At 42.3% G+C, this 27,206-nt stretch overlaps 1 protein-coding gene across 1 annotated transcript; it reads left to right on the forward strand.

Moving 5' to 3' along the window:
• The first annotated feature begins 7,389 nt into the window (after positions 1-7,389).
• ZNF543 (zinc finger protein 543) lies at positions 7,390-23,123 on the forward strand. Its single transcript, XM_041743759.1, is given in 10 exon segments — positions 7,390-7,441; positions 7,886-8,030; positions 9,916-10,042; positions 15,082-15,177; positions 20,587-20,670; positions 20,673-20,885; positions 20,888-21,259; positions 21,262-21,350; positions 21,352-21,508; positions 21,511-23,123. Coding segments are annotated over 8 exon segments (1,536 nt in total). The 5' UTR covers positions 7,390-7,441; positions 7,886-8,030; the 3' UTR covers positions 21,909-23,123.
• Positions 23,124-27,206: the final 4,083 nt, after the last annotated feature.

Consider the following 27,206-nt stretch of genomic DNA (forward strand, 5'->3'; position numbering starts at 1 on the left):
CTATTGGAAAGTAGAGCATTTCTTTAAAAATTTTCCTAAGTGGAAATGGCATAAAGCAAAGAAACAATTACATTAATTTATATGGAAAAAATTTGTTAGCATCCCCAGACTCAAAAAATAACCTTTTATAGGCTTTTCTGATACCTTTGGACATCTTGGCAACAGATGCACAAAATAAGCCAAGATAAATCCCAGATGCTCACAAAGTTCAAAGCTATGGTGGCTTGATGCTGAGATTCTGAATTGTTCCTGGGAAAGGACCTTGGCAGTTCTAGTCTTGCTGCTTGGGATGTACACTGCCTCTATAACAGCTTGCTACAAAACATGGTGAACTCTGTTTTTGCTTCTCAACTTTTTTGGTAAAAGCGAAAATCCTTCTCAGATTTCTTTCAGTTAGTGAAAGCACGTACTAATATAGGTCTTTTATAAAAGCAAAGTGGTGTAAACAAAGGAAATACCTGTATAGCGTCAAAAAAGAAAGAGGTCCCTCCTCTTCATGGATTACTCTTACTCTTTGTGGTTGGACACTCGTGTCCTAAATCCCTGATTTGTCTAGGACCTATTTTATACCCTCACTGCTTGGTCTTTAACTTCTTCTTAATCCCCTTCTATCCTCTTAATCTATACTTGTGTACTGGTCTCTAGTGTCACCCCAGGTGCTTTCTGCCCCACATGCCCAGTGAGCTCTGCCCTTCTCTCTTCTAGACACACCCTGTGTAACTGTTCGGTCCACTGTCCCCACCTTCTTATGTCCCTTCACCCCACTGATGACTAAACCATGGTCTCCACCACTGTCACTGGACTTAAGCAAGTCTCACAAAGTTCCCTCTTGTCCCCCCACTCCCCTCCACCCAACACGCACACTCTGATTGGAACTTTGTACTGCTGCCCACCTCTGACTTGAAAGAGAGACTTTCCTGGTTTCTGTGAGCTCCTGCCCTACTTCAGAGGGTCTGCATCGTCTTCCATCTATTATTAAACAGTTGTGCTGTTCAGAATCTGTCACCCTTGCTCTCTCGTTTGTGAGGTGTTCCATGACTGAGTTAATTTCCCCCTTGAGGCATTTTATGCTTAGCAAAATACAGAGTTCCCCAAATGCTTGTCTCCAGGTTGACTGTTTCTCTCTGGTCATCCTTCCACGCCTTGTCAGTATTCATACATACTGAGCCTGTATGCATATGTCATGTGGTCAGTCATCACCTTGAGGATGTGCCCCTAATAATCATGAGAGCAACCAGACATGGTATGTTACTGTGTTTCAGTCATTATTTTAAATGTTTTATACACATCAACTCTTAATCTTTGCAACTAGCCTGTGTTAGGTAATGTTATCCCCATTTTACAAATCCGGAAACTGAGGAACAGAAAGGGTAAGGAATTAACAGAGTTGTACGTTGAACCAGGAAGTATGATTAGGGATTTGAGGCCAGTTAGGGTAGCTGCAGGATTCATGTCCGTATCCTTTCCTATATTCCCTCTCATAGGATAATATCATTTTTGTTTTCCTGGTCACCATTTTTATTAAAATGGATCAAATTATGTTCATTTAGCTATAATCCCCTTTTTTCATTGGACTATATACCTTGATCATTCCTTCAGGATGAGTGAAGTAAACCAAATGTACTTTTTAACTGCTACATAATCTGTTATAATGTAGAAAATTACAGAAAATCTCTGGATTTGAGGTGGTAGGAAGGTAAAAGAGGGATACAGGAGGCATTTGGTTTTACACACAGTGTTCGAGGTGCCTGAGAAACATCTCACTAAAGTCCATTATGTTCTGTCTTGTTGCCTGAGCTGGATACTTTACAGCCATGTTTTTTTTCACCCCCATATCCAGCCAGTGTCTCATTCTGTTGTCTTTACATTTTCTTTTCCTTAGTAGACACTTAATATATGTGTGTCTTAGTAAATGGCCATACACAGCAGTGTATTTTAATGTTTGGGTCCCTCACAGAGTTTACATAAAGCTGTGATATAATCGGCACAGTAAAGAGCATATGTTGACCTCAGAAATCACACAGGCTTTTATGGCCAGATCTCTAAGACTTGAAAAGTCATAATGAATGGTGGTATTGAGAGTCCTCAAGACTACCCCAGATTTAATGATTTACTAAGGCAACTCGAAGGACTCAGCATATACTTAACAACTATGATTTATTACAACAAAAGGATACAAACAAATTCAGGCAAGGGAAAAGGCAGAAGGACTGAAGTTCTTCAGGAGTTTTGAGTGCTTAAGGTCCGTCAATGAATTATGACAGCATTTGTGAAATGTTTACCAGGGAAGCACATTAGAAACTGTGTCCAGGGGATCCCTGGGTGGCGCAGTGGTTTGGCACCTGCCTTTGGCCCAGGGCGCGATCCTGGAGACCCGGGATCGAATCCCACATCAGGCTCCCGGTGCATGGAGCCTGCTTCTCCCTCTGCCTGTGTCTCTGCCTCTCTCTCTTTCTCTCTGTATGACTATCATAAATTTAAAAAAAAAAATTTATATATAAAAAAAAAGAAACTGTGTCCAGGGTTTTTATTAGGCACTCTTTCTCTAAAATCAAATTCTAGACCTCCAGAAGGATAGCAGGTCACCAGCATAAGCCACATTGTTGACACAATAGGCACACTGAGCCATTTGTCATTTCTGGGAATTACGGGAAACCTGAAATATAAAGTCCCAAGCTCCAGCCAAGGCAAACTTTGAAGCCCAAAGGATAGCAGTCTCAGGCCTGTTACATCAGCTCTTCACAGTGACTTGAATGGTACTAAAAGGTTGAGTAAATTCAAATATCTTTTACAAGCATTAAACAGAGCTGCAATGAAAAAAATCCTAGCTTTGAGGTGACGGCTTATATACACGTAAACCATTGTAACTAAATCAATTAGGCCACAGTGGATATTCTTCCAAAGTAGGGTATAATTTAATGGTGACAAAGTACAGAGAGTGGTGAGACAGGCTCTTTCTGGCTCTTTTATTTCAGGAGACAATATTCTGTACTGACCATCCCAGGTCCTAGCACCAGACCAATAGGGACAGCCCCTCTCCTTTAAAGCGTACCAATAGCATTCAAACTGGTCAATCCTAAGCTGTCTCCCCTGCCCTGCCTCACCTTTCCTGTGTTAAATACAAAAGTTCTGGACCATTTTTTTGTCATCCACTGCTGCCTCCTGACTCATCCTGGTTTTCACGTGGCCTTGCATTGTGTGCCCTGCATCCTGAGTCTAGGGATCTATAAGAATAAATTTTGTCCTCCATGATAGTCATTTCCTTCCTCAGAGTCTGTACTCAGATAATGAGTCACCCAGCCCAGTAGCTATCCAAAGGAACTGTGTCACACAGAAAATACCTAGGACAATGAAACACGTGGGGAGAGCACTGAGTGCCCGAAGAAGGGCAAGAAGGCCAGTGTCCAGTCTGTAGGGGTTGAAGTTGGACAAAATGAGACAGATAAATGGAGACATTGTTTAGTACTTTGTAGGCTATTAGCTGGAGGGTGGAATGTTTCCAGTATGCTCTAAAATGTACCCAGGAGAAAAAAGTTAATGTATTCAGGAGTTGGTTGGCCTGATATGACTCATTAGACTTGTCCCAGCCACGTTTCTTAGTACTGTAAAACTGCTTTCATTCTACTCTCTCACTATTTCTCATCTGCTCTACTTTTTCCTATCTCCACAGCACTCCCTACTTTTAAATCTATATTGTTTAGGGTTTTCATTGCTCTTGTTTTTAAATTATTGGTTGTTAGGATGAAAGATCCTCTAGAGCAGGAATGCATTCTTTTTTTTTTTTTTTTTGTATATATGTGTCCCCATTGTTGAGTGCAGTGCCTGTGAAAAGATGGCATTCAATAAATACTGAACAAATAAATATAAATATATTTTAAATAATTATGAGTGACAAAAGAAAAATGGAAAAGTGTGTTGGGTTGGAGGAATACTTTAAAATTGATAGGTCTGGAGAGACCTCTGCAAGGAGGGAATGTTTGACATAAACTCAGTCTCATCACCGACCACTTGTTTGCAATCTAAGTACACATGACTCAACACTATATCCTCCATAGCACTTGCAAAGTGCCTGCCCTCAGCTGCTCTAGAAGTATTTGTAGGGTTAACATTGAGTGCATTTTACCATAAGGGTCCTAAATGCTCCTGGTCTCTTGGTACCATTCTTATTAGGACTGTTTGTTGTTCATCTACTAGTTCCCTGTTTCTGCTTCCAGTAAGTAGCATATGACTCCGTGGAGAACCACAGTCCCTGGATGACAGTCATTGTTTGGGATTAGGATATGTTTGTGCTCCTGGTTCCGAAAGAATGGGAGAGATTTTTACAAGGAATGGAAGGAAGAACTGACTGGAGCTGATACCTGTTAGAGGGTGACCTCCCTCCCCCAAGTGACACAGGCTGAACACAAAGCAGATTATAGAATTCCAGGGTTATGACCCATTTAACACATTCCTGGCCAGAGAGAATTTAGGAGTTGGTGAATTTTTCCACTTACAGAGAACTGAAGAGACCAGGGGTTTGAGGAGAGAGTTCCAGAATTATATTGCTTTCAACAAATTTCTGGGGCAAATTGATCCACAGCCTGAACCAAAAATATTCAAGCTTCTTGGGTTCCTATGGTGTTTGATATTTGTTCTGCCCCAGGCAGTGTACTCCCAAATTGTCTTCTCACATTCTCTGCTTCCTCCAAGCATTATTACTGAGCCAGTGCTCTTGAATTGAGAGTGGGGACATGACACCCGCATTTTGGAGGCTTAAGGATCAGTGGAGTGGGTGGGAGTTAACTTCAAGTCTTTTCAGCTGCCCACAGCGTGGAAATACTTCCTTTCAGCTTGGGCAAAAATGATAGTATACTAGTATTCTCAGCAGAATGGTGCCCAAAGTGGAGTTTCGACCCAGAAGTAGTAGTGACTTGGTTGAAGAAGAGGCCTCTGGAATCACATTGGCCAGGAATTCAACCTTAGCAGCAAGTGAATAGCTGGGAGCAAGGATGAGGAACACAGACCTCCTACCCCTCCCAGGAAGGTAACTATCCAACTGGGAGTTGGTAGTGAGGGATCCTGTGCTCTCATCTGCACCACTGTATAGTGGATTTTCTATCTTGAATTGGGCAGGCTGAAGGAGAATGAATGTCTCAGTTCAAATATCACAGACTCTCATTGTTTTTACAGAATTATAGATCATCTTGAATAAATGTTCATTTGTTGCATATCCTTAGGAACATTTCCAGAGATGTTAAATCTTGTATTTTGTTTTTGCTTGTTTTAAAATTTTCTTCACCAGTTTCACTAGGGAATGAGTCCACATAACTACTCATGTTGTCAAGCTAGAAGTCCCTCCATGCTCTTTAGTTTAAATTTTTTATTTTTACAGTTTTAGATTTAGTATAAAGTGGCAAATACAGAGTTCCCATGTAACTTCTACCTAGCTTCACCTCATATTAATATTTTACAGATATATGGTACATTTGTCAAAGCTAAGAAATTAACATTGATATAATACTGTTTACCTTAGAAATGATTTGAATTTTATTGTTTTTTCCACACTAACATCCTTGTATTGCAGGATCCCATTCCAGGACATTAAGTTGCATTTAAACATCTTTTCTCTAGTTTAATTCTCTCATTTCTGACAATTGCTCCATCATTTCTTGTCTTTCATGATCCAGACACTTTTGATGAGTATTCATCAAGTATCTTATACAATGTTTCTCAATTTGTATTTATATATATATATATTTTTTAATGAGTGAAGTGAGTTTTGGGGAAGGACATCATAGTGGTGAACAGTTTTGTTCATCATACTGGTGAACAGCATCATACTATGTGGTACATGGTATCACCATGACATTATTAATGATGTACTTGGTAAGGGTGGTGTCTGCTAGTTTCCTCTCCTTTCAAGTTAATCTTTTTCTCTTTCCATACTTAGTCACTAGATCTGGCCAATTCAAGGGAATCAAATTCCACCACCTAAAATAAGAGTATCTATGTATTACTTGGAATTCTTTAGGAAGAGTTCTCTTACTTCCCTCTATTCATTTACATGAGAGCACTATTCTTTTTTTTAATTGAATAAATATAAGTTCTTATAAGAAATATGCATGTTGTGATTCCCATTTTATACACAGGGGGAGAAGGGCACCTGGGTGGTTGAGCATCTGCCTTTGGCTCAGGTCGTGATCCTAGGGTCCCAGGATGGAGTCCTATATTAGGCTCCCTGCAGGGAGCCTGCTCCTCTATGTCTCTGCCTCTCTCCATACAGAGAATAAATGAATAAATAATACACAATGAATAAATAAACACACAAACACACGGGGAGAAAAAGCGGAGGTGTACTCTTTTGTGATGTGTTTAACAATTGTGACAGGAGAGCTGGGTTAAATGCACTCCCTGTTTCCACTTTTTACAACTGTATGTATCTCAAGTCATTGGAAGCTGTACTTTATTTTCTCACCTTGGCCTGAAAGGGGGGGGGGGGGCAGCAAAGAAGTAATTGATGATGACTTCTAAGAAATTTTGTAATACATTCTTGAAGGATTGTTGGGGTTCCTAACATGACTTTGTTGGTTTCTTGACAACTACTTAATGCCAGGTTGGTTCAGGGTTCACCCTGCCCATTCCTTCCTCCATCTAATCTCTCTGGTGGAGACCTGAACTTGCAATGCACGGCAACAGCACCCCAGTCTCCATATCCACGCACGACCACTCTGCCAACGCTTACAGGTCCAAGTGCCTACGTCAGACACATCTACCCTGCTGCACAAGGGAGTCCTGACTTCCCTAGCCTCGCTCGCGCGTGGCCTCCCCATCTCCGGGCTCGCACATGGATCCTCCAGCCCCGGGGTGCTCACTCCTCGCGTTGAGGCCCCATAGCACGTGGCGCTGGTGCTAAGTTTAAGAAGGCCCCAGAGGGGTTGGGCGATGTGCATGCACCGCGGTGCAGGGGCTTCCGGCGTCCCGGTCCTGGCAGTCACTTTGCAGCTCGAGCATCCGTCCTCGCTCCAGGAGGATCGCTAGGAAGTGAGGTGCACGGGGAAGTTATGAGTCGAGCCAGGGCCTGGTTATGGGACCTGGCACGTGCCCTGACTAGCCTCCTGAGACTCAACTTTTCCGGGCATATTAGGGACGGTCTCGTCCCTGCCCCTTGATCCCACTGTGAAGACGGTCTGAGGCGGCTCCGAGGCGTTTCCCTGGGTCTCGCGCACTCTTCTGGAACGTTCCCCACCGTCGGTTGTTCAAAGGGAGAAAATTACATTACCCAGAAGGCTGTGCTCCGCGCGTCTGGGCCAATTACAGCCCAGGATAGGGGCATTTCTGGCGGCCTGCGCCGGCGGGCGGGACTTCCGGTCCCTGTGAGGGGTCTGTCTTTTACCAGTGTTGGGCGGGTTCTCCGGGCGGTGGCGGGTGTTCTGTCCGAGGCCGGAGCAGAGAAGATACCTTGGTGAGGACTGTAGGTCCCACCTCTGTATTTTTGCGAGCCTGAGACCCATCCCTCAACTTCCGTAACGGATGTCCCGTGAGCGCCCGCGGGAGCGCAGGTCGCTGTCTCCTCAGCCGTGACGCGACGCCGTGGTCTGCGGGTGCATTTGCACGGGGAAACTGAGGCTCGGAGTGTGACAGTCCGCCGGGGTCACCCTGCTATGGGTAGAAAGGGTGGCGGTCGGCCGCGTCCGGCAGGCCCCTCGGCCGCCGCCCCTGCGGGTCCTGCCCCGGGCACGGGGTCCCGTGATGGCGGCAGTGTGGATGGAGCCGGTACCGTTGAGTGGACTTTGCTCTGGGCGCTGCTGCCTCTGCTGTGGGTGCCTGTGCTGCCGGGGTGTGCCTCCTGGGCAGGCTGGAGGCCGGAACTGCCGTCCAATTTCTCCTCCCTATCGTTTGTTTCCAGCAAGTGGCGCGGGCTTGTCACTTCATCCCAGTCCTACAGCTGTGGCGGGTCTCTGGCAGGTGTCCAGTCACTGCACGAAGGATGGAAGGTGCCTCCTGCCAAGGGCTCCCACAGCTACAGATCCAGCCCCTGCCCTGACCTGCAGGTATCTGCCCGGTTCTCCTGCCGACCTCCTCTGGCCTTGTCTTCTTCCCAGATGCACCAGCCTGACCACAGCCTTGGTCCTTGCACTGGCCTTTGCCTGGGCTACTGCCCTTGTGACTTTGCAGGGCCTCTGATCCTTCTGCCCTGTGCTCTGATATCACTCATTCGGAGAGAACTTTCCTAGCAGTTCAGTTCAAAATGGCCCCTTTCCTACTTGCCCATCATCTGGTATTTTTGTGCAGGGAACCTGGTAGAATTAAGCATGGTTATTGAGCTTGTCTAGGACATTGTCGGAATAAAGAGAAAACCGTAACAAAAAGGAATGTGATAGCTGGTGTTAGCTAGTTTTTGTGGTGGACTGACAGGCAAGCATAACATCTCACCTCATTTAATCCTCAACTCCTCTGAGTTGTGTTATTATCACTGTTTTGCACAAGAACAACTTGAGGCTTGGAGAGCTTTCGTTACCTGCTCAAAATTACTGCAGCTCTGAAGTAGTGGAAACAACCAGTGTGTCAATCATCATAGTCTGTATTTTTACTCCTTTCTCTACAAAAAGCAGATAGGGAAGCCTGGAGGCACACCTGAAGTAATCTTAGTAAGCCAAGCAGGCTTCCTTACGGTAAGTGGCCTTAGACATGAGGTGGGGATGTGGCATTTTAGCAAGTGGAAGTATATGGACAATAAAAGGTACATTGGTGGGATCCCTGGGTGGCGCAGCGGTTTGGCGCCTGCCTTTGGCCCAGGGCGCGATCCTGGAGACCCAGGATCGAATCCCGCGTCGGGCTCCCGGTGCATGGAGCCTGCTTCTCCCTCTGCCTGTGTCTCTGCCTCTCTCTCTCTCTGTGTGACTATCATAAATAAATAAAAATTTAAAATAAAATAAAATTGGGAAAACTAAAAAAAAAAAAAAAAAAAAGGTACATTGGTTGTTGAAGTAGTCTCCAGAGGACCTGTGTGGTTTCTGTGGCCCCTGTATCCCCATCTGTTGAGACGTACCCTGGGAGGGCCAGACTTTGTGGTCATTTGCTGAATGTTCCATCATATTCTCAGCAAGGACAGACGCTGTGACAAATCAAAGGCTGTTATGGCCACAGCCTGCGTTGTCCTCAGCAGCTTCTATCCTCTGGGCCTGAAGTATTCTTTCCTCAAGGATACCTGCTGTTGAGACTAGGTGGGCCAGTTTGAGTTGCCTCAGAGTTACTAAAGGGAGTGAAGGGAAGAGGTAGGAAAAAACGATGGCTCATTGTGGATTCTCCCACCCAGTCTCTGAGGAGCAGAAGGCTTTGGGACCCCATCCAGGCCCTGCCACTTCCCAAGCAGGTACCACCACTTCATCATCACCCAGGATAATCAGTGAGTCTCAGCTGCTGTTGCTGTAATTATTATTGTTGCTGTTTTCATTATCTTTGTTACTTTTTCTCATTCCTGTGGCATCTTAAAGTCCTTACTGTTCTATGCCTCACAGTCCACATAGGGAGGTCCTGACCTCATGGCATTCTCCATTGGCTCCCACATAGGAGGCTCTGTCTCTCTTTTTTAAAAGATTTTATTTATTTATGAGAGACAGAGAGAGGCAGAGACACAAGCAGAGGGAGAAGCAGGCTCTATGCAGGGATCCTGCCGTGGGACTTGATCCCGGGTCTCCAGAATCAGGCCCTGGGCTGAAGGCAGCGCTAAACCGCTGAGCCACCTGGGCTGCCCAGGAGGCTCTGTTTCTTATGCTGCTATATTCCAGGCAAAACAGCATCTCTGCCTCTTTAAGTCCAGCGCAGAGCTCAGCCCTCACAGGGTATTTGGTTACTCTGCTCCCTTGCCATCAAGAGAGATGGACTCTGATTCCTATCAGTAGCCCCAAGACCAACACACTGCCTCTGACTTTTCAGATGCCTGTGACCTTTGATTATGTGGCGGTGACTTTTACCCAGGAGGAGTGGGGGCAGCTGGATCTGGCCCAGAGGACCCTGTATGAGGAGGTGATGCTGGAGACCTCCAGGCTCCTGGTGTCTCTGGGTAAGGCTTCCCTAACTCTGCCATATGGGAAATCTGTAACCTCCTCCACTCCACTCTCTGGCTTCAGGCCTGGCTACTTATGAAGGCTGCTGTAGCCATCCTGTCCTCCTCCCCACTTCAGTCATTTTCTAGACTCCTCTTTTCCTGCCTACTCTCCTGTGTCTTAAGGAGGGTTAGGCAAGAAACATAGTTTGCTTTTGGTCACAACCAAAGGAGAAGGATGTGCTGGGAGAAGATGGAGGTATCTCACAGAACCTAAAGGCAGGAATTCCAGCTGGGTCCCTGGGGGACTGATACAGGAACTTATAAACGCACAGTTATGCCCTGGCTACTGGGGCTTTCGTCCTGGCTTCTCTCTGGTTTGCTTGTGTCTGTCTTTTCACAATGAGTTTTTCTACCACTGCTATTTTGTAGCAGGAAGTGGCTGCCCAGTCCTTGCTGTGTAAAGGCCCCATGTTCCTTGTCTTTACTTCTTTCTGTATGCTGATACTGTTCCTCTTCACTCATTCAATACTCCCAACATGCCATCCTTGGCAAATGAGGAAAATGGGGCCACTATGTGAGTCCCTCATAAAGCTTAATCTGTTCAATTTAAAAGACACATCTTCATTGTGAAAAGCTCTCCTCTGCAGTTTTTGGTGGTACAAGTCCTTTCTTTTCTGAAATGTTGGCCAGAATAGATGGTGTTTTCTATTTGTGCACATGTCTCTATTTGACCAAATTGCTAAGTGTGATTCCCAGTTTTTTCTTCTTAGTGGTTCATAAAATGGTGTCACCAAGTCTGCTTCTCCCCCTGACCCCCGTCTCCTGAGGATTGAATCCTCCTGCTCACATCCCCCTCTCACTGTTTCAGCCTCCTTGGACTCAGGTTGCTGGCCCCACACAGGAGTGTTTGCTGTTTTCTTCTTGCTATAGTGTTTAGGAGATCAGGGTCTTTTGTTTCTCCATATAAACTTGAGAATCAGTTTGTTGATATCTACAAAATGACTTGCTGGTATTTTGACTGGGATTGCATTGAATCTACAGATCAAATTGGGAAGAACTGACATCTCAATAATATTGAGCCCTTCTATCCATCTACATGAAATATCGCTCCATTTATTTTGTTCTTTGATTTTGTTTATCAGAGTTTTGTAGCTTTCCTCATGTAGATCTTGTATATATTTTTTAGATTCATACCTAAGTATTTCATTTGGGGAGTAATGTAAATGGTAATGTGTTTTTAATTTTAACTTCTTTTTTTTTTAAAGATTTTATTTATTTATTCATGAGAGACACAGATAGAGAGAGAGGCAGAGACACAGGCAGAGGGAGAAGCAGGCTTCCTGTGGGGAGCCTGATGTGGGACTTGATCCTGGGTCTCCAGGATCACGCCCTGGGCGGAAGGCAGGCACTAAACCACTGAGCCAACCAGGGATCCCCAATTTTAACTTCTATTTGTTAATTGCTGGTATATATGAATGCATTTTGTACATTAATCTTGTATCCTACAATTTTTCTATAATTGCTTATTAGTCCTAGAGGTCTTTTTTCTTTTTATTCTGTTGGATTTTCCATGTAGGTGATCATGTCATCTACAAATGAAGAATTTTGTTTCTTCCTTCTCAATCTGTATACCTTTTTCTTGTTGTATTAATTGGTGCTTTCAACTTAATGTTGAAATATGGTTAGAGAGAACATCCTGCCTTTTTCCTGACCTTAGTGGGAAAACTCCAAGTTTTTCACCTTAAAGTAGGATGTTAGCTATAGGTATTTTTGTAGATACTCTTTATCAAGTTGAAAACATTTGCCTCTATTCCTATTTTGCCAAGATTTCTCTCTATCTCTCTCTCTTTAAATGAATGGATGTTGGGTTTTATCAATGCTTTTCTGCATCTATCAATATAATTGTGTGGTTTTCTTTAGCCTGTTGATATGATGGATTATATTAATTGATTGTTAAATTTTTATCCAGGTTTGTATATCTGGGGTAAATCCCACTTGGTTGTGGTATATAGTCTTATACATTGATGGGTTTGATTTGTTAATATTTTGTGGGGGACTCTTTTTATGTCTATGTTCATGAGAGATACTGTGTATACTTTTCTGTTATGTGTTTAGTTTTGATATTAAGGTAATGCTGGCCTTATAGATTGAGTTAGTAAATATCCCCTCTGCTTCTATCTCTGGGAGAAAATGTAGAGACTTGGTATAATTTCTTCCTTCAGTGTTTGGTAGATGTCACCAGTGAACCCAGCTGGGCCTGGTGCTTTATGTTTTGGAAGGGTTTTTGTTTTGTTTTGTTTTGTTTTGTTTTGTTTTTTAAGATTTACCAGTTTATTCACGAGAGACACAGACTGAGAGAGAGAGGCAGAGGCACAGGCAGAGGGAGAAGTAGGCTCCCCAAGCAGGGAGCTCAATGCGGGACTCGATCTTGGATCCCAGGAACACGACCTGAGCCAAAGGCAGGTGCCCAACCACTGAGCCACCCAGGCGTCCCTATTTTTTGGAAGGTTAACTATTGTGTTTTTTTTTTTGTTTGTTTGTTTTTTATGATAGTCATAGAGAGAGAGAGAGGCAGAGACACAGGCGGAGGGAGAAGCAGGCTCCATGCACCCGGAGCCCGATGTGGGATTCGATCCCGGGTCTCCAGGATCGCACCCTGGGCCAAAGGCAGGTGCCAAACCGCTGCGCCACCCAGGGATCCCGGAAGGTTAACTATTGATTCAATTTCCTTAATAGATATAGGCCTATTTAGATTATCTGTTTCTTCTTGTGTGTGTTTTAGCAAATTGTGTCTTTCAAGTAATTGGTTCCTTCATCTCAGTTATCAAATTTGTGAGGATAAAATTGTTAATAGTATTCCTTTAATTTCCTTTTAATGTCTATGGGATCTGTAGTGATGTCCTCTGTTCTATTTCTGATACTAGTAATTTGTGTCATTTCTTATTTTTTCTTAGCCTGACTAGAAGCTTATTGATTTTATTGATTTTTTTTTTTTTTTTTTTTTTTACAGAACTAGATTTTGGTTTTGTTGATTTTTCTCTATTTTCTGTTTTCAATTTCACTGATTTCTGCTCTAATTCTTATTTCTTTTGTTGTGCTTATTTGGCATTTAATTTACTCTTGTTCTTAGTTGCCTAAGGTAGAAATTTATTTAATTAACTATAGATCTTTCCTTTAAAAAATATGCATTCTGTGTTATAAATTTCCTGCTAAGCACTGTTTTGCTCCTTCCCACAAATTTTGTTAAGTTGTATTTTTGGCTTTTTAGTTAGTTTGTTTAAAGTTTTCTTTTTTTAGAATTTCTGCACCCAACGTGGGGCTCAAACTCATGATCTCAAGATCAAGAGTCACATGCTCTTCCAATTGAGCTAGCCAGGCACCCTATATTTTTGTTTTCATTTAATTCAAAATATTTTTTACTTTCTTGAGATTGCTTCTTAGACCCATGTGTTATTTAAAAGTGTAAGTTTAATCTTTACCTATTTGGAGATTTTTCAGTTATTTTTCTGTTATTAATTTCCAGTTAATTACTTTATGGTCAGGGGAACAGATATTTTATGATTTCTATTCTTTGTAAAATTTGTTAAAGTGTGTTTTTATGACCCAGAATATGATCTATCATGGTGAATGTTCCCTGTGAGTTTGAGAAGAATGTGTATTCTGTTTTTGAAGTAATCTGTAGATGTCAGTTATATCCAGTTAATGGATGGTATTTTTGAGTTCAGCTACATCATTACTAACTTTCTGTCTGGATCTGTCCATTTCAAAAGAGGGATAGTGTGGTCTCCAACTTTGATAGTTTAGTCATCTATTTCTCCTTGTCATTTTATCAGTTTTTGTGTCACATAGTTTGAGATACGTTGCCAGACATATACAGATTAAGGATTTTTATGTCTTCTTTGCAAATTAACCTCTTTATCATTATATAATGCCTTCTTTATCTGTGGTAACTTTCCTTCCTTTGAAGTCTGCTCTGTCTGAAATTGTATAGGTATACTTCCTTTCTTTTGATTAGTAGTAGCATGTTTTATTAACATATTAGTGTATTTTTCTCCATTCATTTACTTTCAACATGTACATGTCTTTATATTTACAGTGGATTTCTTATAGACAACCTCTAGTTGGGCTTATTGTGTGTGTGTTTTTTTAAAGATTTATTCATTTATTTTAGAAAGAAAACAGTGGGAAGGGCAGAGAGAGAGAGAATTTCAAGCAGACTGAAATCCTGAGATCACAACCTGAGCCAAACCCAAGAGTTGAACACTTAACTGACTACACCACCTAGGCACCCCTGGTTCTTGTTATTTGATTCATTCTGACATCATTTCTTAGCCTGGCTAGAAGCTTACAGATTTTATTTTATTTTACTTTTTTACAGAACTAGATTTTGGTCTCTGTCTTATAATTGGAGCATTTAGAAGAACATTGATGTTCCAAGTGATGTTGATTTTCTGGGATTAGTATTACCATGTTTGTCACTGTTTTCTATTTGTTGTCCTTATTCCTTTTTTTGTCTTCCAGCCTTTCTGCCTGGAATAAACCCTTCTCTTTACTCAGAGTACCCAGCCACTCTGCCTACCTCAGACTATCAATGATCAGGGATTTCATTTGTGAAATGATGAAAACCAGGTGGGGTGCCATCACCTATGGAGTATTTAAAATCTCCTGATGTCCAGACTTCACCCCAGAGATATTGTGTAAATTAGTCTGTGGTGGCAACCAAGTGAACCAGATATGGCTGATGTGTGGAATATCAAGCCCCTGATTGGATTCATTAGAAAGCACCTTTAGGAGTTAGGTCCGAATAATGTTCGGATTCTACAGGATGTAGATCAAAGGGAATTGGTGGTTATCTATGGAGCCAACACTAATGTCTACAGTTTTGGGGGCCCAACTATGGTGTTTTATGTGCTGGTTTCCAAGTCACATCACTTTGTTTTCATGGATGGGAGCAGCTTCTCTGTGAGGCCTTCTCCAAATCCTAAAGTTCCAATCTAGATTGAGAGGTTTCTTCTCACCAGAATTTCTTGTCCTTTCTCTTTCTCCATTAACAGGCTGTCCTTTGCCCAAACCAAAGCTGATCTACCCATTGGAGCACAGCCCAGATTTATGGACATTAAAGTGAGGCCTCTCCCCTAACTCCTGCCCAGGTAGGTGCCAACAGTTGGCCAGATCGGGGTTGTGGCAGCTTGTAGATAGCACAGTGCTTACAGCCTCTGGAATTTGTGGAAGTTGTATTATTGTGGCCTCTCTAGAGGCTTAGGATCCATTGAGCCATTTAACCACCAGTCTTTTTGTGCTCCCCAGTCTCCAGTGCTCCTGTGGGCATGTAGGACCTATTAGATAATGAGTTCAGGTTCTCAGCTCCAGCTGGTTGGGCTTAAAAACTAGCTGTGACACACAGCAGCCTTGTGGCCTGCGGAAGGTACATGATCTCACTGTGCCTTTATATATAAATTCAGACAATGTAAATCTAGCTGCTCTAACAGGCATATTCCAGAATCTTGGTGGCTCAGCATATGAAAAGTACTTTTCTTACCCAGGGACCATGTAGGTCAGTTTGGAGCTGTGTACTACATAGTTATTGGGGAACCAGGTACCTCCCATCATCAGTGTAAGACTTGCACATTGTCCTGGCATCTTCTAGCTAGCACAGGGGAAATGAGAGAAGAAAGGAGGATGTCATACCCACTTCTATACACACTATTTCTCCTCACATTCCACTAAAAAGACATCTGGGGCTGGGAAATGAGGCTGAGCTATGTGTCCAAGGAAAGGAACAAATGGTTCTGTGAGTGTAGTCTGCTATACTCTGTCTCTAAATGAGTCATTGAGTTTTTTGAGGATGTACCAGATTGTTCATGAACTGGTTCACACTGGCCCTGGCCCATAGTGAGTGAATGGCTCAGCAAAAGTAAGCTGCTAGTGTTATTCACATAATACTATTAGTCCTAATGAATAATGACAGTATCTCACATTTCCTTCTGAACTACAAGGAAACAAACTATATTCTGCATCCCACCCTTTCTCACCTTCTCCATACACCCATTCTCCAGATGTCAGGCCCTCAGAAGCACTCCCTTGCTCCATGTCTTCATGCCCCCCTTGTTTGCTTAAACTTCAAGGTAACATTTTGCCTTCTATTCCCCTAATCTGGGCTGCTGAGGCACTGGGGATGTCAGGCATGGTAACTGGTGCCACTGCAGAGTCATACTGTCTCCCCTGTGGTGGTCCGTTGGGCTCTCATCCCAAGCATGTGTCTGTTCAGCCCCTCAGAGTCTGTTCCAAATCTTCACCCTTGTCCCCAGGCTCACATCTGTGAATGTGGAAAAGACACTTCACTCTCAACATGCCTAAGAAGGAGCTCATGATTTTGCCTGCTCCTCCTTCCTCCATGCATGTTAGAAGGGCTGGATGCAACTTCAGATAATTCCTCAACACCTCCATCTCTACCAACTCCTGCATTCCGACATCCTGTCCATATCACATGAACATCTCCATCACTGCCTCTACTACCTGAGACCCACCCCTACACTCATGACTCTACGTTTTCAACTTTTGCCTAGGTGGTAGCTGGTCTCCCCACATCTCCTGTGTGCCTCTGATCTGTCCTGTCTCCCACACTGACTCCTTCACTGGCTCCTGATTTGAGAGCTTGTTCCAGAACTTTACCACACCCCCCAGCCACTGATGTCTAAGCACATTTTCCTGTAAAAATAGTCTGTACTTGGGATGTCTGGGTGGCTCAGCGGTTGAGCATCTGCCTTTGGCTCAGGGTGTGATCCTGGGATCCCAGGAATCGAGTCCCGCATCAGGCTCCCTACATGGAGCCTGCTTCTCCCTCTGCCTGTGTCTCTGCCTCTCTCTCTCTCCTTGTGTCTCTCATTAATAAATAGATCTTAAAAAAAAAAAAAGAAAAGAAAATAGTCTGCACTCTTGTGTTGCTTGATTGTCAACCATTACACATTGATCTGAATCTCTCATGTGTGGCTTCCCTTCTCACCACCCCCCCAGAGGAAGCCTTGCCCCCCAACCATGGCAAACTCCTGCACTAAAGCCCAGATCACACCTTTTCAGGGCGAACTGGCTTCTTCTTTTCTGCCTCTTCTGTTACTTTATCCATTCTCTGCTCAACATAAAAATATGCCTGGTTGCATCACATTAGGGGGAAGTAAATTAAAAAGGCTTATGGCTCTCCAGTGTCTGCACACTGGCATCAACTCTGCTTTCCCTGTATAACCAATCTTGGAAAAGTTGTCTCATTCTTGCAAGAGATTTCTACACTCGTGTTCCATTCTCCCATTTACTATTATTTTCTTGCACTTTTTTTTTAAAGATTTATTTTTATTTATTTATGATAGACATAGAGAGAGAGAGAGAGAGAGAGGCAGAGACACAGGCAGATAAAGAAGCAGGCTCCATGCTGGGAGCCCGACGCGGGACCCGATCCTAGGACTCCAGGATCGCGCCCTGGGCCAAAGGCAGGCATGAAACCGCTGAACCACCCAGGGATCCCCATTTTCTTGCACTTTTTGAATGAGCTGTAACTCATATTCTCTATTGTGCAAAAATCTTAAGAGGTCAGCTTGATGAATCTTTGTATATGTGTAAACCAATATAACCACCACCTATGTTAATATTTAATATATGCCATAGTGCCCCCTTATTTGTGGTTTTGCTTTCTGTGATTTCAGTTACCCAATGTCAACTACAGTCCAGAAGCAGATGATCGTCCTTCTGATGTATCATTAGAAGGTCACCAGTAGCCTCATGCTATGTCACAGGCCTGTGTCATTCACTTCATTTCATTGTGTAGGCATTTTATCATCTCACAGCATCACAAGAAGGATGAGTGCCATATAATAAAATATTTTGAGAGAGAGACCACATTTGCGTAACTTTTATTACAGTCTTTGTTATAATTATTTTATTATTAGTTACTTTTGTTAATCTCTTATGTGCCACATATATAAATTAAACTTTACTATAGGTGTGTATATATAGAAAAAAAACATTGTATATATAGGGTTGATACTACTTGCACTTTCAGGGATCCACTGGGGGTCTTGGAACATATCCCCCACAGATAAAGGGGACCGCTGTACAATATTTCCAGCAGCTCGTCAAGGTCTTGTGCCTTCAGTAGCCCCTTCTGCTAGGTAATCCCTATTGAGACCATCAGCATGAATTTGCTTTGACTATTGATTGTTTCATCTGTATTTCTGTCTCCTTTTAACCATTGTTATGTCTGTGAGATTCTTTTCATGTGGTTGCATGTAGTTGGAGTTTGTTCACTCTCAAGCTAGTGTAATACCTCATTGTGTTGAAAACTGCCATTTACTTATCCCTTCCCCTCTGGGCAGGCATTCCTGTGGTTTTCAACTTAATGCTGCTGAGAATATTCTTGTTACGTGTTTTGGTGCAGATAACCACTGATTTCTGTTAGGAGTGGATTCTTTCTTTTTTTTCTTTTTGAAATTTTTTTTAAAGATTTTATTTATTTATTCATGAGAGAGAGAGAGAGAGAGAGAGAGAGAGAGAGGCAAAGACACAGGCAGAGGGAGGAGCAGGCTCCATGCGGAAGCCTGATGTGGGTGGGACTCGATCCCAGGTCTCTTGGATCATGCCCTGGGCTGAAGGTGGCGCTAAACTGCTGAGCCACCCAGGCAGCCCCAGGAGTGGATTCTGTGTGTTTCCAGGACAGGTTGGCTTTGTTGGAAACTGCCAAGCAATTTTCCCAGTTTCACATGTGAAAGTGGTAACATCGTTCTCTTTGTGCTTTGAGGCCCTGTGAGGGGGTTCCTCTGTACCACAGCCCTGAAAGTTTTCCATATAGTCACTGCTTTGCTCCTCATTTTCAAATACAGCAGTGACCATAGTGATAATGCGTGATGGCCTGCAGTTTACTGAATGGTCCTCCAGTGGCTGGCACTATGTGACCACTTCACAGGCACTTTCTTATTTAACCTCCAGGACATTCTGTGAGGCAGAGACTGAGAGTCTCTCAGTTTTTCAGACAGAGAAATTGAGTTGGGAAGAGCTAAGTAATTTGTTGAGTATGAGCTCACTTGGGACAGGCAGAGTTTGTGCCAAGTGTTCTGGCTCCAGCTGATACTCTTCACCTCCATGCTGTGTGAATTCATAATGCAGCAGTCTTTTCAGATTGTGTCATAAGCATCTGGTCCTCTTGGAGTCTCTGCCCCTAATCTCCCAGGACCTTCCTTGTCTTCTTATTCTGGTTGGCTCTAATGTTGGCTCATCAGGCATCTCATGGACTGTTCTTTTTACTCTTCAATACTCTTCAAGATTAATCCACATATTCTGACATTGTCAATTTATATGCTTCCTAATTAGGTCCCAGGTGTGTATTATTTAACCCCATTATGGGATTAACCCATAAATAACCCCAGTGTCTGGCATCATACTGAATGTGGTTCATATAGTGAACATGGTAAATGCAGGATTTCATTTCATCCTCAGAGTCCTACAGGCCAGGCTCTATTTTTAGCTTTCCTTTTTAGAAGACAAAAGGAGGGCTTCTGGAATTTGAGTGCCTTGACAGGTGCCACAGGGCTAATCTTGAGTTCTTGTGGAGCATGGGCCTAGGGTTTCGGTGGTTAGACACCATGATCTTAACCATAATTTTGCTGTGACCTCTAACTTTTGTTTAGTGGACCTCAGGTACAAATTTTGATCATAAACCTTGGTTTATGACAGATTGTCATCAGTGATTCACAAATGACCTTAGTTAATTGCTGTATTTACTAAGTTATTTACTCATTCATTTCTTTTTGAAAATAATACACTTAACATCACTGAACTCAAGAATGAGACCTTTAGTCATACCAACTGTCTAGTCAGTCTGGACTGCTATAACAAGAATGCCACAGTTCTGGAGACCTGAAGTTTAAGACTCAGGTGCTTGCAGATCTGGTGTCTGGTTGGGGAGCTCTTCCTGGTGTGCAGATATGAGTCTCTTCTTCCATCCTTAGGTGGCACTGAGAAGACGCAAATGCTTTTGTGTTTCTTGTGAGAACACCAATCCCAAGTCGGGGTCACACTCTTACCAGTCCCATCCTCTTTTGCACTGTAGGTTCCCTGAGTCTTGGAAGACTCTGCCTTTGTTCATTCTGTTAACTAAGGCTGAAATGGCTTTCTTGTTTTATCTTTACAGCAACTTCTTGTACTCCCTCTCTGGGAACCCTCCTTGATTTCTTCCTGGCTGCTGTGCAGGCTGCATCAGGTGCCCCTTCACTAGCCTCTTACAGCATCTGGAGATGTTCTTGCTTTGAGCAAACCCAACACATGCAGTGTCATTACCCTGTGTACTTGTCCCTCGTTGCCAGTATGTCTCTCACCTCTCCTCTGACTCTGGTTTCCCCTCAAAGGTTTCAAGAATTCAAGATCCAAAAAGAAATTTCAAACTGGATTTCAGAGATTTGAAAACATGGCAGGCATGGAGCCACTGTTTTCATCTTCTTATTCCTACTGAAATGGAAATTTTACTTTTCTGTGTTGCCATCTGTAATAAGCCCTGCTGTATCTTGTGTTCCTTTCAGGTTATGGTACAAAACCCCAGACCACAGAGTTTTCTCATTCTCACCTTGCCTTGTCTGAGGAAGTCTCCCCACAGGATCAACTGACTCGGCAAACTCTGGGGGATAGCTGAGGCAAGGCAAGAATCAGGATAGGCTATCAGAAGTGCTGGAAGGCCAGTTGAAACCAGGGATAGACCCCCAAACGGAGAAGCTCCCTGGGAACATGAAGCCTGAACATGATGGTTTAGGGACAGATGATGGTATACACTCAAGGACTGTGCAGGATCTGATCCCCCCAGAACACGTTCTGCACAAATGTGACCGCAAGGATGACTGAAAGATCTCTTCATTCATGAAAGGAAATGTCCCTATAAGTGTAAGGAATTTGGGAAAGTGTCTACGAAGAATTGCTTTCTAGTTCAACATAAGCAGATGCCCACTGGAGTAAGGCCCTATGAATGCACTGAATGTGGAAAAACTTTCAGCAAGAGCACACACCTTCTCCAGCACCACATCATTCACACGGGGAAGAGGCCCTACGAGTGCAAGGAGTGTGGAAAGGCCTTCAACTGCATGTCACGCCTTACACAACACTAACGGATTCACACTGGAGAGAAGCCTTATAAGTGCAGTGAATGTAGAAAGGCCTTCACCCACTGCTCCAATTTAGTCTTGCATAACAGAAGCCACACTGGAGAAAACCCTTTGTGTGCAAAGAATGTAGGAAAGCCTTCTGTGATAAGACGGGTTTCCTTAGACACTACATCATCCATATGGGAGAGAAGCCCTTTTGAGTGCATGTAGTGTGGGAAGGCCTTCAACTGTAGGTCACACCTCACCTGGCACCAGCAGGTTCACAATGGAGTGAGGCCCCTTAAATGTAATGAATATGGGAACGCCTTTTGTGACAGCATGGACCTCATTCAGCACTACAGCATCCACACAGAGAGAAGCCATTCAAGTGCCTCGAATGTGGGAAGGCCTTCTACTGCCAGTCACACCTCAAGCATCACCAGTGGAGTCACACTGGGGAGAAGCCCTATATATGCAGTGAGTATGGAAAGGCCTTTACCCATTGCTCTACTTTCATCCTGCATAAAAGGGCCCACACTGGAGAAAAACCCTACGAATGCAAAGTGTGGGAAATTTTTAGCAATTGATCAGATCTCATCTGGCACTTCAGCATCCACACTGAGGAGAAGCTCTATGAGTGCATGGAGTGTTGTAAGGCCTTCAATCGCCAGTCATACCTCACGAGACACCAGTGGATCCATAGTGGTGAGAAGCCCTATGAACACATGGAGTGTGGCAAAGCCTTTTGCCAGAGAGCAAACCTCATTTGACATGCCATTATCCACACTGGGGAGAAGCCCTGTGTGTGCAATGAGTGTGGAAAGGCCTTTACATACTGCTACACTTTCATCTTGCATAAAAGGGCTCATATTGGAGAAAAACATTTTGAGTGCAAAGAGTGTGGGAAAGCCTTTAGCATGAGGAAAGACCTCATTCGACATCAGCATTTATGCTGGAGAGAAGCCCTATGAGTCCATGGAGTGTGGGGAGGCCTTCAGTCGCCACTCAGGGCTCACAAGGCACCAGCAGATTCACAGTGGAAAGAAGCCCTACGAATGCATGGAGTGTGAGAAATCCTCTGCTGGCGCACAAGCCTCAGCTGACACTCCATTATCCACACTGGAGAGAAGCCCTATGAGTGCAGTGCATGTGGAAAAGCCTTCAGTTGCAGCTCCTCCCTCACTGAGCATTAGAGGATTCATACTGGGAGAAACTCTGTTAGTGCGATGGAAGTAGGAAGACCCTTCACAAATCGGCAGTCCTTAGTCACTCCCTGATAGCTTCTATTGGGGAAAGATTCTTGAATGTAACTACTGAGGAAACCTCTTACTCAGAATCTGATCGTTCATATCAAAGAGAAATTCCTCTATTTCCTTCCGTACAAAAAACCCTTCGGTTGCAAGATATCATTTGTCATCTAAGGAGTCATACTGGAAATCTACCCCAGTCTAGAGCCTTATTCTACATCTGAAAATTTATCCAGGAGTGTGATCCAGTCATTCTTATGCACTTCACATAACCATCAGCCACATCTTTCTCCTCAGTGTACACTGAAAAACTATCTCAGGGATATTTAAACAGAGGAGGAGAAGACATAAAAGAGAAAGAAATGTAAGAATGTTTTTTTTTCAGACTTCTGTGACAAGCCTATAGCAGTTTGTTGTTCCTTATCTTATTTGATGGGAGAGAGTGTTGTTTCAGAGATGAGAGAGCTTTGTACACTTTATCTTACATATATTTTCACTGCTGTCCATTGCCAGGACAGTTGGACATTTAGGATGTGTCTGAAAACATTCATTGAAAGTCTTTGTTCTGTGGCATCATCTCTACCCTTGAGTAGCATGAGTCTTAACAAGAAATATGAAGGCTTCACTTATGAAATACTGTTATATTTCAGGAGATACAATGGGCCTATGTACCACACTCTTAAACCTGATTTTTTATTTTTTTTTATTTTTATTTTTTAATTTTTTATGATAGGCACACAGTGAGAGAGAGAGAAGCAGAGACATAGGCAGAGGGAGAAGCAGGCTCCATGCACCGGGAGCCCGACGTGGGATTCGATCCCAGGTCTCCAGGATCGCGCCCCGGGCCAAAGGCAGGCGCCAAACCGCTGCGCCACCCAGGGATCCCCTTAAACCTGATTTTTTAAAATAAAATATTTTTTCACGTGTATTTAACTACCCACCACTTATATACTTGCTCTTAATCTACTTGTTTTTTCTGTGTAATGAGAATGGCAGTGTAGCTGTGTGAACTTCCCAGATGAATGTGAATTCTTCCTTCTGATTGCAATTCCTAAGCTTCTCCAATCCTCCTTAGAGAGGCTTCTCCCAAGTCCATGTCAGTTGTCTTCTAGGGGTTGAATGAGAGCCAAAATAAAATAAAGCTCATAGCTAAATTAAGCTTAAAAAAAAAAAAAGATAAACTGAGAAAAAGCACAGAGAAGGAATCGCATTTTTAATCTTGCAAAAGATTGCATGAAGATTCACTAATGAGGAAATTGACTAGAATTTTAAGGATGAAATGGGCACGTGCACATGCAGGTATCTGTGAGTTTCACAGTTGTTACCATGGCCTTAGTCCTGGTATAACAACTGACTAGTACCCTTTATCAGGGTCTTTTGGAATTCCTTCCTTGGTATTTTTTTGAGCTACACATGATAGTATTACCTCACATTAAGAAATATGCTGTGGGGATCCCTGGGTGACACAGCGGTTTGGCGCCTGCCTTTGGCCCAGGGCGCGATCCTGGAGACCCAGGATCGAATCCCACATTGGGCTCCCAGTGCATGGAGCCTGCTTCTCCCTCTGCCTGTGTCTCTGCCTCTCTCTCTCTCTCTCTCTGTGACTATCATAAATAAATAAAAATTTAAAAAAAAAGAAATATGCTGTGAAGAAATATGTTAAAATAATCATGCATTCACTTTGAACCCTCCTCAGGGCCTTTTAAATCACCACATGTGTACTTTTGTATTGCCATTGTAGGCCAAGCCACTTTTGTTACATTGATTCATGGCATTATTGTGAAACAGTCTCTTATTCCTTTTCATGTCATGTGTAAGAAGTCTTTTTTAAAAAAAAAATTTTTTTATTTATTCATGAGAAACCCAGAAAGAGACAGAGAGGGAGGCAGAGACACAGGCAGAGGGAGAAGCAGGCTCCATGCAGGGAGCCTGACATGAGACTTGATCCTGGAACTCCAGGATCACACCCTGGGCCCAAGGCAGGCGCCAAACCGCTGAGCTACACAGGCGTCCCCCTCTTGCTGGTATTTTAATAGACATACATTAGTCTATGGATCATTTTGGTGATAATTTGGCATCTTTATTATGTTGATTCTTTCAGTCCATGAACATGGTATGTCTCTTCATTTATTGAGATCCTTTTTTATTGTGTCAGTATCTTATAATTTTCCACTTGTAGATCTGGATCATATTTTGTTATTTTCTAGGCACTGTTTTTTAGAGTCGTTATACCTCACATTGAGGGTTGGTTTTTTTTTTCTTTTTTTTTTTTTTTTACAATTTTATTTATTCATGAGACAGAGAGAAAGAGGCAGAGACATAGGCAGAGGGAGAAGCAGGCTCCATGCAGGGAGCCCAATGTGGGACTTGATCCCAGTACTCCAGGATCATGCCCTGAGCCAAAGGCAGGTGCTCAACCACTGAGCCACCCAGGCATCCCTCATATTGAGTTTTTAATGTCAGTTTGCACATGATCACTACTGTTAACAGAGAAATATGACTAGTTTGCTATGTTGCCCTTATTTTCTTCAACCTTGCTGAAATCACTTATTCTAGCAGACTTTTTTATGGATTCCTGAGGATTTTCTTCTTAAACAATAACGTTATCAGCAAATACCTTTAGCTTTCTTCCTAATCTGTATCTCTTTCATTCCCTTTCCCTATCTTTATTGTACAAGCTAGAACTTGCAGTGCAATGTTGAATACAAGTGGCAAAAGAGGACATACTTGCTTTGTTAATAACGTCAAGGAGAAAGCATTCCTTGTTGACCATTAAATACAATGATAACTGTGGTTTATTTTGTTTTACTTTTTAAAAAAATTTAACTCCAGTATAGTTAACATGCAGCATTATATTAGTTTCAGGTATACAATATAGTGAGTCAGCAGTTCCGTATATTACTCTTTGTTCATCAAGATTAGTGTACTCTTAATCTCCTTCACCTAATTCACCCATTCCCGCCTCCCCCCATCACCTCTCTTCTGATAACCATCTATTTCTTATTTATAGTTAGTCTGTTTTTTGGTTTGTCTCTTTATATAGATATTCTTTATCTAGTTTGGAAAGTTACCCTCTTAATTTGCTAGGAGCTTTCATTTTGAATGGATGTTGAATTTTGCCAAATGCTTTTTCTATTTTGGTTGATGTGATTTTTCTTCTGTAGCCTGTTAATATGATGGATTCCTTTGGCTAGATTTGAATGTTGAACTGGCCTTTCCTTCCTGCAATAAACTGTACCAGGTCATGGAATATTATTATAATATATCAATAGTCTATTTATGATATCTAGTTGAAGAATTTTGTGCCTAAAATCATGAGCATATTGGTGTATAGTTTAATTTCTTTGTATTGGTATTGATGTCTGACCACTTCTTGCTTCCCAGAATGAACTAGAAAGTGTTCCTCTTTTCTTTCTTCCTTTCTTTTCTTCTTCCTCTTTCTCCTCCTCCTACTCCTCCTCTTCTTCATCTTTCTCCTCCTCCGCCTTCTTCTTCTTCTTCCTCTTCCTCTTCTTCCTCTTCTTCTTCCTTTTCTCTTCTCCCTTCTTCCTTCTTTTTTCCTGGATTAGATTTTGTAGAACTGGTGTTATTTCTTATTTAAATATTTGATAGAATTTTCCAGTGAAATCATCTGGGCCTGGAGATTCCTCTTTGGGATATTTTGGGGGGGATATTTTAATCATATATTGAATCAGCCTAATTGGTATAGGACTATTAAGAGTATCTACTTTATACTGATAGAATGCCCTTCTAGAGAAGTTGTTCCATTTCATCTAAGCTTCTAATTAAATTGTGAAATTCTTTGAAGTATGCCTTTATTATTCTTTTCATGATAGGAATATCTGTGCTTATATCTCCTGTTTTATTCTTTATATTGGAAATGCTTTTTATTTTTTATTAATCTTAGATTTTTATCAATTTTATTGACTATTTCAAAGAACTAGTTTTTTATGTAATTGATTTCCTTTATTTCTATTCTCAATTTCTTCTGCTCTCTAGTTTTATTTAGCACTCTGTAGTTTCTTGAGATGTAGATTAGATTATTAACTTGAGTTTTCCTTTTCTTTTCTAATGTAAGAAGCATTTGGTTCTATGAATTTCTCTCTCAGCACTGTTGAAGTTCCATCCTGCAAACTTTCATTTGTTTTGAATTCACTTTCATTCAGTTAAAAAAATTCTTGATTCCATTTGAGACTCCCTCTCTGATCCATGGGTTATTTAGAAGCGTGCACCTTCTAAGTGTTTTGGAATATTTTTTATTTTTCTGTTATTTTCAGTTTCATTTGTGGTCTTAGTACATGCTCTGTGTGATTTCAAAACGTTTACATATGTTGAGACTTGTTTTATGATCTGTAAACAAATGAACCATAAACAACATCCTTATAGAATGTTCCATGGATGCTTGAAAAAGATTTATATTCTGTTGTTGAGTGGAGTGTTCGATAAATGTGAGATTCTGCTGGTAGTGTACAGATTTTCTGTATCCTTGCTGATTTTGTGCCTAGTGTTTCTATCAATCACTGAACAAGGACTGTCAAAATCCTCAACTAGAATTGTGGGATTGTCTGTTTCTTTCTGTTCTATTACCTTTTGTGCTTTGTGTGTTTGAATGTTTTCTTGTTTGGTGCATATGCATTTATGATTGCTATATCTTTTTAGTGCATTGACTTTTATCATTATGTAACTAATATTCCTCTTTGTGCCTGTTAATGTTCATGGCTCTGAAATATACTTTATTTAATATTTATATAGCCACTGCTGGATTCTTTATTACTAAAAGGTTTATCTTTGTCCATCTCTCATTTTAACCTATGTGTATTG

Source organism: Vulpes lagopus, chromosome 2, assembly GCF_018345385.1.
Source record: "Vulpes lagopus strain Blue_001 chromosome 2, ASM1834538v1, whole genome shotgun sequence".
In the NCBI taxonomy this organism is placed as follows: Eukaryota; Metazoa; Chordata; class Mammalia; order Carnivora; family Canidae; genus Vulpes; species Vulpes lagopus.